At 40.2% G+C, this 13,764-nt stretch overlaps 1 protein-coding gene across 1 annotated transcript in view; it reads left to right on the forward strand.

Annotated features, from left to right (window-relative positions):
• Positions 1-9,145: 9,145 nt before the first annotated feature.
• LOC120091122 (UBP1-associated protein 2C-like) overlaps positions 9,146-13,764 on the forward strand; it is a 15,813-nt gene continuing 11,194 nt past the window's right edge. Inside the window, exon 1 of the mRNA XM_039048976.1 lies at positions 9,146-9,432. Coding sequence (XP_038904904.1) covers positions 9,305-9,432 — 128 coding nt within the window. The 5' untranslated portion in view covers positions 9,146-9,304. The remainder of the gene's footprint in view (positions 9,433-13,764) is intronic.

Below are 13,764 nucleotides of genomic sequence, written 5' to 3' on the forward strand. Positions count from 1 at the left end.
ACAGACCCCTCTCCTGACGCGCCCGACGAGCATCGAGAGATCCGTCGGAGTTCCCGAGAACTCTCGACAGTCAACACCTGGCGTCGGAGTTCCCCGGGGAACTTTTGACGCCTCTTTAAATCGTCAGGCAGTTCCCGGGGAACTCCCCACGCCTGTTTAATGCGTCGGGAGTTTCCAGAGAACTCCTGACGCACCTTAATGGCGCGGACCTTTACTTCGTCGGGAGAGATCGTCTCTCCCGACGACCTATCTCCTGACGTTCTATTTAGGCGTCGGGAGAACTTCTTTTTCTTGTAGTGATAGTATGATAAGTTGGTTATCATTTATGTTTATAATAATATTAATTATTGGATAATTAATTCTTTTTCTTTTAAATAACCAAGGTAGTGGGTGGTTATTGGATCATGGTAACCGTGAGTTTAAAAGAAAAATAGACTTCCTATTTTGAAAATGAGGTGTTACAAAAGTTTGAAAAAGTTTTGAGTTTTCTCTCCGCGCAAAAGAAACTCATGAAGTCGTCAAGTAAATACAGATTTACTAAACGACGACTGGACGAGCTAAACGATCATGCAGAGTAGAACTAAACGATCGTGCAGTATTTACTAAACGATCACATAGTTTTGCTAGACGATCGCTGGCCCAAGGTAAACGATCGTGTAGAGTCTGTAGGCGATAGATCGAGCTAAACGATAGACTAAACGATCGCATAGCTTTCGCTAGACGATCACATAGCTTTATCTAAATGATTGGGCATCGACCTATATGATAGGTCTCTGCCATCTCCCACTTGCCCAGTCGTGTACGCGATCGTTTTTTCCTCTTTCGTCTGCCTCATACCAAGTCCGAACAGAGCTCACCCTCTGGATTCTCACACCGAAAATACCAAGGTCGCCTTATTGGTGGTGTCAGACTCAACTCAACTCAATACCGTCGAGGTTTTCTGAAGGTCGTTAGTGGTGTTGTGGAGGCTGTTCATGTTACGGAGGAATTCGTGACCGAGGCATTCGTTGAGGATGAGCATGAAGTGTTTGTGCTGTGTTCGTTGTGATATTGCGGTCGTGTAGATCGGGCGTTTGAGGTTGTAGATTGTTCGAGCGTTCGTGCGCAACAGAGCGTGGAGACGCTTATGCCATTGTTTGTATAGTTTTCCCTTTGTGCTTTTGAGACTTTCATGCTGTAATTTCTGTATGATTTGCATAACCGTTTATGTTTGAAGTCGACTGTAAATGTTATGTTAATTCATGATTGTAATTTTGAATAGTCTTGTTTCGCTGCTGATGGAAATTCGCTTCCAATTTCCTTCACTAATATATAGTGTAACTACAATGTTAGATAACATACCGTAACTACAATGTCAGCTATAGCAAATTTTCAACGACATAAGCCTAGTTGGGCTTGCATTTTCGTTTTTATGACTATAAAAAATGTGTCTATTACCTGCACAATAAGAGTGTTCAAATAAATAGGGACACGTATACACACACGAGAATCTACATTAAAGGTTATATACCTCGTCATTCATCAATTGGGACGGTGTTAACAGACTATTAAACCAATTTTTATCCATTTGAGCATATGCATTCCTCCGAATCATCGCAGCAGGGTCTACGTTATCCATCCACTTTTGAAATTTAATGTTAAGATCTTCAGGTATGTCAACGAGGGGATCATACTTCTGATGCATTTTTTGCCTTTTCCCATACTTACTTATGTCCTTCCATGGTGTAGTTAATTTTCAAGAAATTTTCCTCATTCAGCCATTGCGACCTTCTATTACATTTACATTTTCCGTGTCTGGTGAACTTATATCGACAACCTACACAATAAAATTTGTAGTGAACTTATAAGAATATTGGTGTTCAATCAACCTACACAATGATGGCTACACTTATATGTCAATTATAGAGTTATTCAATCAAATAAAAAATAAAATTATTATTACAACAATAGGAGGTCATAGCATGATCATGACGAAATATCGTAACTTCCAAATTGCATACTAAATTGGAAGACATAGATGATAAGGACAGACAACAAGGATCATGACAAAATATCCTAACTTCTGAATGACAATATTACATAAATAGTTTTGGTCGTTAACTTCTCAACGAGGTCATCCAGGTCCTTCCGTCCATCAATGGCGGACCCTTCATCTACAACATCGTCACCTGGAACCGCCACAGGTACAATATCACCACCTACAACACCTACAGCTCCAGGAGAATNCCTTCATCTACAACATCGTCACCTGGAACCGCCACAGGTACAATATCACCACCTACAACACCTACAGCTCCAGGAGAATGACCATCCCTATCACCATCGTTGGCCACAGCATGATCACTCGTACGTCCATGGTCCCCACCTCTAGTGCAGTCAACGTATTTTCCCTGCATGCATAGTTATTAATGCTTTTTAGGTATATCCCTGCATGCTTAGTTATGAAGATAACGTACAAAAAGCATCATAATGGTATATCCTTAATTTTGATAATCGTCGCAAGTACTTCTTAATGCTTTTTAGGTCATGTTCCAAACTTTCCACGCAACGATCAAGACGTTTGACTAGCTTAACCAATTTGCGGTACTTCTTCCATTTCTTTTGGGACTTCTCGTCATGTCTTTGTTGATTTTCACTGTCATCGACCTCCTTAGTGTTCAAAGGTCCAACAACATTGCCATCATTTGTGGGTTCTAGTTGTACAGGTGGTGCAAGTGGTGCAGGTGGTGCAATTGGTGCAAGTGGAGAGATGGGTGACTCCATAACACGATTCATAAACTGAATCTCTTCTTCAGAAGGAACGAGTTCCAATGTAATTTTCACCTACAAAAAATTATAATCATGAATAAATAAAGGATCAATTTAGATAGTCCTTTGTGGCTCCGATGGTGACTAGATCAACGCGTTATTGCTTCAAGAGAAGCCCTTAAATCGGAATAGGGCTAGGTTATATACATTATAAACCAAAAAGCTATAATCATCAAAATAATTCCAACCCAACAAAATTAAGAACAAACATACTGCATCTGACCCAAAGACTTCGTTTCTAATCACTCCATATGAAGGAGACTGTGAGCAAGACGATCTCAAAATGCGTGGTATCGCATTGTCATTCAATATGTTTGCAATGCGTCTGGATAATGATGAAATCGTTTCATATGTCGATACTTATATGAAATGTAAGTGTATATCAATGATGTACTTTTATGAATATTCATTAATCAAACTAATTAAGTTACCTGAAAAGCATGGGGAAACCCGTAAAGACTGTACATCTGTTGTTTTCCATCTGCATTGCCTTTATAAGTCTATGCTTTATCTTTCAATCCTTGTTTGAATCGTTTAATTGTATTGACAAAAATTTTCTTGCTCCAATCCTCATTACAAAATCTATTTCAATCGTCTATGATCGCTAAATTTTCAAAATCCATTTGCTTTTTCCCCTCTCTACCCATTATAACTCAATAAAATAAAACAATGCAATTTTCACTGCATCAAAATCGTTTTCAAACTCAAGACTTGGAAAAATAGAGTCTAACTCGTATGCCTTCATGCCCTCATTATTGTTTAGATACTTGGCTCTAAGTCTAACAAAAGAATTTTCTCCCCTCACATTTCTAGTTTGATATTTTAGTTCTGTGATAAGGTTAAACTCTACTTGGCTGAAGGATATTTTTTATTCCCCGTAAGATTAAAGCTAATAACATCTCTCCTAGGTTCCTCTACCTCCCGAAGAAAAATATAATGAATTAGTGGTCCATTGAAGATAATGTTTGTGTTAAGGAGAGGACCAAAATATGTTTGTCTAAACATGGCTGATTGTGTCGGACATAGTTTTTTCTTAATTTTAGGGATAGCCTTTCCTATGTGGGAACAACATGAAAGGGCCGCAGGAAAATAGTCATTAGGATGAACCTTCATATCTAGTTCCATTATAACCTACATTTTTCATGAAATAGATAAATTAGAAGACAACACATCATGATCATCAATGCATACTTAAAAAAAATTCTATATAAATATAAATAAATAAAAAAAAAATGGCCTAGCCCATACCTGGCCAGGTACGGGGCCGGGCGAAAAAACAGAATACCTCTACTTGGTCCAATACCCGGTCGAGCCGGTCCAGGCCAAATTCTAAAAGCATCCCTTATCCGGCTGAACGGGTGGGTTTGTCGTAACGGATTGGGTGGCACCGGTTCCTCTTGAGCCTGAGTCTGGGCAGGCTGTCCTGCCATCGTGCTATGGATCAGCTCCTGCAGCTTCCCCATCAGAGTGGTTGGAACAGCTTCACTAATCCGGGCTTCCATTGCCTTTTCATCCACTTGGGTCATAGGTGGAATTGGTACCACCGAGCTGTTTGATTACTCCCTTCTCTCTCTGCTGGTATTTCTTCTCTAACTATTTTCCTTGTTCTACATTTAGGTGTCATGTCTTGTCATAAATTCATACGTTAGCTAACTATTTTTGGGCCTCACTCAGACATCATGCGTTTAAACACTACATCACTATCCTCATATACATATGGAAACTTTCGTTAGTAGAATGTACCTGACGATGACGAGGAATTCATCACTGATCACAGGGATTATCTAGACTTACATAGTAAGTCAGTCTACAGAACCCAAAACATGGGCTCTGATACTAATTGTAACGACCTGACCCCTTAGGACTTAGGTAAGGCTGTTACTAAAATAAATGCATGCAAAGAATTTAAAATGATGCTCAGTCATTTGAAATAAATGCTAATTAAAAACAAGAAAAGTTCAAAAGACATTTATTAAATACAATTATTAAAAACAATAATAGGGTACCCATAAATCATAAAGGTTAATAAGTACATGTGAAAAACAATTCTTAATAATAAGTTTCAAACATCAAAACTAAACATTAAGGGAAACATGAAAAATGATGCAGAAGCATAAAAAAAAACTAGCCCCAGTGGCTGGATCATGAATTCCACTGCACCATCGCCGGTGTATCTCTACCCTTACCTGAAACATTAACATAAGAAAGAATGAGTATATAATACTCAGTAAGTAACCTTATCACTGGGGTCAGGCTAGCCATCTATGTCCTCTAGATACCCACATATGGCACATAAATACATGTAACAAATAAGAGACTGAGTCCTATCCTATTGTAGTTAAGTATGCCCACAAAACTAGTGAATCCCGAAGGAAACACTAAACTGGTGAATCTTGAAGGAAACATAAAACTAATGAATCCCAAAGGAAACACAAAACTGGTGAATCCCGAAGGAAACATAAACTTATCATGCTAGCATACAACTAAAGTCTGGCCCGTGGGCAGTTCCAGTGATAAGATTACATACCTCGAGTCGATACTCCACAGATAAAAATTTTAGATCACCAAACTATGACGGCAATCCAAAGTAGCGGTCCTAACAACAAAACAACTCTCAAATTTCAGTTGAAGCCATAATTGTAAGACTTCAGGTCCAAGTCTAAACTATCAAGAACTTATTCAAAGAAAGAAAAACACTTCCACCTTCCACGACGATGCCTCCTTTGACTTCCAAACTCCCTGACGACTTAAGCTTGAAACAAAATTCAATAAAGACGAGTCATAACACTGAAACACAATATTAATGGGCAAGAGAATGAAACGAACCGACACAACCTTACCCCAATAGATCTGACGAAGACCAAGACGAACCCGATGTGGCAGGGCGACGACAGCTAGTAGTGAAGCGGTTAGAGTGGCAGACGCGGGGGAGCTGGTTCCGAGACGTCGATCGGAGGCGGCATGACTTGATCAGTTGGCGAGAACCGTCGTGAGCGAAGGGCGAGGGAAGCAGTGCGGTCAAATCCCTAGATCTGACACGGACGACTTTGGGGAGGCACAGCGGTGCATGAGAACAAGCGACACGCGCGCGGCTAGGTCTGAGATGTCAATTGGAGGTGGCGCGGCTTGACCGGTTGGCGAGACGGGAGCGAAGGGTGCGAGGGTTGCCAAGAGAGAAAGAGATGCGAGCGGCTAGGATTCGTGGCTGGCGGCGGACGTTCGGTGTCTGATCTGGGCGGCGTTCGAGCAAGGCGGCTGTGAGGGAGATGGGGCTACCCTTTTTATTTTAAAATTATTATCTAATAATAATAATAATAATAAAGGAAAATAGTATATCTCTAATTAAATCCTTTCCTTAATCCACTTTATACTATTTAATCTCTTTCCTTTTTCCAAAAATAATTAATTCCTGCCATAACTTTTCAAATTGAATTTGAAAATTGAATAATTTTTTAATAATTTCCACTATAACACTTAAATCCTCGCATTTATACTTTAAATTCAGAATTCCAAACATGCCCTTCAACTAAGGACAATTACTGAAAAGGGAAAAGTTTTACATTATTAATAAATAAATAAAAAGGTGTGGGATGTTACACTATATCTCTATAGTGCATGGTTGCGTCGAGCATCTCTAGAAACAATACGAACCTTGCTTAGTGCATTCCATCCCTTACCTTCTTAGGCAGTTAGATGCGGCTACTTAACTTATAGACAAGCAACGCAGCATCCCATAGACAGGCGTGCCATAGCCTTTCACTAAGCAAAGAAGATTAACTCACTATACTCGTACAACGCACACCTTTTGGTGGGTTGCTACATGCGTCCTATCTCTAGGCTACACGATTAAGCATGCGATTGACTTTGATAAATAAACGCTGAAAATAAACTAAGATAGAGATGAAGACGATGAAGAAGACGATAATGAAGGAATTAAGATTTGCATTGATCACAAAATATCTTAATATCTCAAGCTAAAATGTAATACAATACAGAGATTAGAAGAGAGATGAAGGACTCTGCGTCAAGGCTGCCGGTGGTGCCATGGTTGAATGGTGGAGATGTCTCTCTCGAGCTCTATCTCCGACGAATACTCCGATTGTCACTCGGTCTGGGTTGTGGAGATGAAGAATTCTCACTGGAAATCTCTTTCAAGCTCTCATCTGTATCACAAACTTCTTCCTTGAGGCAGAAGCTCGGATGTCTTGAAATGAAGATCCAAAAGGCTATTTATAGAGTTTAAACGCCGATAGCTATAATGATTGCATTATGGCTCACTGATGCTTTTGTCGCGGTATGGGCAATGTCACATCGCCTTATCTTGTTGATACTCCCAAAGTATGAGTCCGAGCTTGATTCAGCTGAAGCATCAACGCATTCTACCCATCTTGCGATCATTCTTCTATTATGGTCGTCACTCTGTGGCCGCAATTTCCAATTGATCACCGCATTCGCTTGATCATCACAACTTCCATGCGATGGACGCATACGATTACCGCAACTTCCATGCATTGGACGCATATGATTACCACGACTTCCATGCGTTGGACGCATATGATCACCGCAACTTCCATGCGTTGGATGCATACGATCACCGCAACTTCCATGCAATGGACGCATATGATCTAACCTTCAGCGCATGCGTTTGTCTTTGTGATTGCCTAGCTTCAGCGCATGCATTTGTCTGTGATTGCTTATTTCAAACGCATGCGTTTGATTCCTGCGATAGCTACAAAAATAGACACTTCGGCATGGAGTAACGCATAGTATTGGGGTCAATGAGGATCTAGGTGCTAATTGACGCAAAACTCAATTTTTCGCAAATTTTAAGTATTATCACCGCATTTTCTACTTATTAGCCCTCACGATTCTAAATAAAAGGCTTATAATAACTGGCATTTATCATGTAGCTAAACGATCGTGTAGTACCATCGTTTAGAAAATCCAACATATTGTTTAGTTCTACATCTAAACGATCGCTCATTGCTATCGCGTAGTACTTCATCGCATTGTTTAGCGCACGTCATAGCTAAACGATCGTATAGTGCCATCGTTTAGAAAATCCAGCGTATCGTTTAGTTCCCACGCCATGATCGCTTAGCTCTACATCTAAACGATCGCTCAGCACTATCGCGTAGTACTTCATCGCATTGTTTAGCGCACGTCATAGCTAAACGATCGTATAGTGCCATCGTTTAGAAAATCCAGCGTATTGTTTAGTTCCCACGCCACGATCGCTTAGCTCTGCATCTAAACGATCGCCCAGCGCTATCGCGTAGCACTTTATCGCATCGTTTAGCGCGCGTCTTAGCTAAACGATCGTATAGTGCCATCGTTTAGAAAATCCAATGTATCGTTTAGTTCCCATGCCACGATTTCTTAGCTCTACATCTAAACGATCGCTCAGCACTATCGTGTAGCACTTCATCACATCGCTTAACGCACGTTGTAGCTAAACGATCGTGTAGTACCATCGTTTAGAAAATCCAATACCATGGTCTAATACCGAACCATTTTGATTAGTTGATAATATTAGTTGAGAAAGCGATCATAGTTAAGCGATCATTTAGTCCCAATACTTCCACGCGCGCCCCCTCTCTACCCCGTGCCCGCCCCCTACACCCAGCCGAGCTGGGATCGGGCACCACCTACTCCTACCCAGTTTTGCCCCCTTCCCTCTTGTCCTTTCCTCTCTTTCCCGCCCATGCCCTGTCAAAATACACATACGGCCCGATCGGTCTACCATCGGCACAATCTTCCCCTCTTCCCCAAATCTATCCCCAAGCAACCTCAAACTTGCCCCCGCCCGGTCACATACCTGGTCACAATGGTATGAAGCCCGACCAGGTAAGACCGATTTCCAGAAATGCATTTTAGGCTCAAACTTATTCAAAAAATGTCGAACATGATGCTTTTAGAAAAAAAAAAAACATTCAACATAAATCTAACATAAATTTTAATATTCACACAAGAGCCTAACATAAACTAACACATTAACTGGAAAAAAAAAATGAAAATCCATACCTTAGTTGAAAAATTCCAAATGATCTTTAATGAAAAGGAGAATGACAAGGAAATGTAGAATGGGAAGAGTGAAATGGAGTGAGATTGATGACTTTTGAAATGGGGAAAAGTGAAAATGGAAAAGAAAAGTGAAGGTTTCGAGTGAATTTTGAAATATGAAGGGTATCAAGGTAATTTTCATTCATTTTCAAAATTGTGGGATCAGAAAACATACATTTTAAAAATGGTCCAAAAGTCAAAATCAAAATTTGAAAAATGTTATTTTTTTTTGTCAATTACCACTCAATCCGACCTAAAGAAAAAACAACCCCACCCAAAATTAAACACAACCCAACTTTGAACACCCCTCCATGGATATGAAAACCACATGTAAACAGTAGGGCTCTGTTCAGTCCAGTTTTCAAGCTTTCTCGGAAGAGTTCAGGTTTGCTATCTCTTCAGCGCCAACCGCGTTTGATAGACCTTCACAAACATGGAGGATTTGAAGAAGCGGAAGCTGGAGGAGACCATCGGCAACGGCGAATTTTCTTCCGTCGAACATTTGCGGTCTCTCCTCGAACCCCTTCCCAAGCCACAACTTGTCGATCTCCTTGCTAAACTGTACGTCTCTTCTCCCTGCTTTACTAAACTATACTTTCATTTGCACTTCGTTCTTCTTCATATTCGCTTTCGTGAATGACTCTTAGGGTTTCATTTTCTTAGTTCTTCTTCTTTTTCGTACCTGACTTTGTCCTTCTGTTTTCTGGGAAAGACGATATTGTATGAAATATGGGGTTTCAAAAAATTTGGTGATCCCACTCTTAACTCATTTATGCCAGTGTTGCGGATGACCTTTTTAGGGTTTTGGGTTCTTAGTTTCTATTGTAGCTGAATTTTGGAATCTTTTCGGTTCGTAGATGTATGAGGCATTTCCACAGTAAACCACTAGTAAACATGTAGAAGGGTCATCCTTTAAATGTTGAACTTAACTTTTTCCTAAGCTGTTCTTCATATATTTCAGAGAGTACACAGGGATTTTAAGGTATTAAGTTTTCAACTTGGAGCTTGAACCCATAACCTTGGAAGGCATCTCCAAGCATTCCAAGTCTTTACCATTAAACCTCAAATGGGTGTTTTTCCTAAGGATTTGCTTCGAAGTTGTTCCTCTAACAGTATCGTCAGTGAAGCAAGCCTTAATACTCGAAGCCTCATTTCTTAGCCTTTAAGAACTAGTTACTTTGTTCCTTATGAGCAGGCACAATTTCTATATACTACAAAGCCATCGTTCTTCGTTTTGTCATAATGTGTCCCATCCTAGATTTTTTTCATATAAATTCTATTCAAATTTAATTCAGCAGAAGCAATTTATTAAAGAACTCTCAAATAATTTATTAAAGAGTGACTGCAACTCTCAAATACTCATATCTGGTGTGAAAGTTTAATTTTTATCAGAGATTTAGAATTATTGTCTGATCCTCCACACGAGTATTTAGAAAAACATAACGAGTACAATAACAGTACGTCAGTACTTGACGAAGAATAAGCTCCTTCACCTCAACAACTTCAACCTTTTTTTCATCCCATGATAATCACATCCCCTTAGGCTAGGATTTGCCAATGCTCTTCACATGCACAACATGGCACACGACAAGGACTACACCCACTTGACTTCCTTGTGCTTTTTGATTTTCCTTTTCTCTCCATTATTTAAAATGGATGTTATTAGACTACTCCACATAATGTTTTTTTTTTATTGGTCTCAAACTCCCTGCCTTCTTCTTTTGTTGGAAATGTGACTAGAATGGGAGATGTTGCCATTGAGATGTGAGGAATTATTGCTTTGGGCTTATCAAATTGCTTAAACTTCAACTGTATAATTAATCTCTGTCGAATATTTTATGTCCTCCTTTGCATTTTCTTCAAATAAATCATGGAAAACATCTGCCAAATTATTGTCTTCTTGGCCCTTGCTTCCTTTGAATTTGTAAATATACACCTTATCTTCTCTTGGCTGTTTCGTTGAAGTCCCATTTTCTCTGTATGCTAGGCCATGAATTACCCAAGGGCATCATAGTTTTCGTTAAGTTATTTTAGCTTCCGATCGGTCTTCTTTGAGATGTCTATTATTAAAGCCCAGTAAAATTAAGGGTTTAATGTTTCCCTTCTGCCTCCCTCAAGCCCTATGCCAATCTATTTTCTATAACTGTTATCTGACCTTTTCTATTGCTTCTGCAAGATCTTCCTTTCTTTGGTTTCAACTTTCTTCTTAAAACTAGATCATCCAATGTGATCGGCATCCAATGACCTGTGTCCCTCAATATAAAGCTTCATGGTAGTTTCAAGAGAAAAACTTCCATTCTCTCTCTCTCTCTCTCTAAAAAAAAAAAAACAAGAAAGAGATCAACTTCGTGGATGCATGGAATTCTCCCGGCCAAGAATGAAGGGTGAGAGACGATCACTTACAATGAAAGAATGTCCTCTACGTTTCTACCGTGCATGCCTCTAAATTATTTGATGAACTGATTGTTTTTCTTGCATTGTGAATATTTATTTCCAATCAACTTCAAATTCTTTCATATGGGCAAAAGAAGATCCCCCAACAGAGAAATGAAACCCCACTTCTCAAATTCGAAAAAGAAAATCTCCTTCTCAAATTGACCAAAAAGGGAAAAAAAAGATCCTCGATTGACACTTTATTGACAACCTTTATACACGTGTGCAAGCACACATTTATATCTTAGAAAAGCTTTGCCCATATAATACAATAATTTTCTTACATTCTATAATATTGTGACCTAGTTATTTTCTTTGACATGTTTGTTTACCTATATCTTGAATCCTTTTATCCTTTTGTAATGCAACCTTTTATCCCTTTTGCAGAGGGTGTCCCATTCATCCTCTTCCCTGTGTTTCTACAAACTTCATGTGGATTCCCTTCTCCCATCTTTTGTTTGAATAAATTCTTTGAACCCAACAAATTCCATCATTCCCCTCACCACCTAATCTATCAAGATTTATGTTTAAGCATTGACTCTTCAATTGCTTGAACCTATCGGATTCCATCCCTAAACACTATCAAATNTAATTAAATCCTTTCCTTAACCCACTTTATACTATTTAATCCCTTTCTTTTTTCCAAAAATAATTAATTCCTACTATAACTTTTCAAATTGAATTTGAAAATTGAATAATTTCCACGACGATACTTAAATCCTCGCATTTATACTTTAAATTCAGAATTCCAAACATGCCCTTCAACTAAGGACAATTACTGAAAAGGGAAAAGTATTACATTATTAATAAATAAATAAAAAGGTGTGGGATGTTACATTCTTCCCCCCTCAAAGAACTTTCGTCCTCGAAAGTTCATCCTTGAAAAAGCTTCGGGTACTGGGCCTTCATCTCGTCCTCTCGCTCCCAGGTGGCTTCCCTGAACTGGTGGTTCTGCCATAGAACCTTCACAAAAGCAATTTCCCGACGGCGCAATGTCTTTACTTCTCTGGCAAGAATCTCTATGGGCTTCTCCTCGTAGCTCAAGTTATCATTCAACTGTAAGGGCTCATATTCAACTATATGGGACGGGTCTGCCACATACTTCCTTAGCATCAAGACATGGAAGACATTATGAACTGAAGACAATGCTGGAGGCAAGGCCAAACGGTAAGCTACAGGGCCAACTCGCTCCAAGACCTCGAAAGGTCCAATGAATCTCTGACTCAACTTTTCTTTCCTGCTAAACCTTAGATTACCCTTCATGGGTGCCACCTTTAAGAACAATTTTACCCCAATCTCAAATTCCAGGTCCTTACGTCTTACATCGGCATAGCTCTTCTGTCTGCTCTGGGCTATCTGCATACGAGCCCTGATCTTCTATATGGCCTCATTTGTGGTCTGCACCAATTCAGGTCCTAACAATCTCCCCTCTCCTACCTCATCTCAACACATAGGGGACCTGCAACTCTTCCCATATAGGGCCTCAAAGGGTGACATCCCAATAGTGGACTGGTAGTTGTTATCGTACGCAAACTCCAATAAGTGCAAGTAAGCATCCCAATTTCCAAAAAACTCTATGGCACAGGCACGCAACATGTCTTCTAGTATCTGATTCAATCTCTCTGTCTGCCCATCAGTCTGAGGGTGGAACGCTGTACTGAAGTTGGTTCTCAATGCCTCTTGGAGACTCTTCTAGAAGTTAGACGTAAAACGAGGGTCTCTATCCGACACAATGGACACGGGTACTCCATACAATCTTACCACTTCCTTCATGTATATCTGTGCCCACTTATTCACTGAAAAGGTCTACTTTCCAGGTATGAAATGTGCTAGCTTCGTAAGTCTGTCTACAACGACCCATATCACAGTGAAACCTTTAACTGTCCGAGGCAACCCACGATGAAATCCATAGACACATGCTCCCCCTTCCATTCTGGTACGTTTAATGGTTGTAACAAGCTTGCTGGCCTCTGCCTTGGGGCTTTCACCTGCTGGCACACCAAACACTTACTGACGAACTCCGCAACCTCTCTTTTCATATCATTCCACTAATAGTAGCGTTTCAGATCCTGGTACATCTTGGTGCTGCCGGGGTGGACCGAGAATAGGGAACTATGATCCTCTGACAACAGCTCATCCTTAATGTCACTAACCGCCGGCACACACAGACGCCCCTGATAAATGAGGCCGCCTTCTGCTGACATAGAGAATTCGCTATCCTGGCCTGACTTCACTCTACGAACTCTCTTCTCCAAATAAGGGTCATCTCGCTGCGCATCAATAATCTTCTGCCTTAGGCTTGGTTGCACCGACAACTGTGCTAACTGTGTTGCAACCTTACCCACGACTACTGCAATCTCTGCCCTCTCCAGTTTCCTGCATAGGGGAGTCTGTCCGGTAATAAGAGCTGCGGAATGGGCCATCTTTTTGCTTAAAGCATCTACCACTACGTTTGCTTTC

This window comes from Benincasa hispida, chromosome 11 (assembly GCF_009727055.1).
Source record: "Benincasa hispida cultivar B227 chromosome 11, ASM972705v1, whole genome shotgun sequence".
Taxonomy (NCBI): Eukaryota; Viridiplantae; Streptophyta; class Magnoliopsida; order Cucurbitales; family Cucurbitaceae; genus Benincasa; species Benincasa hispida.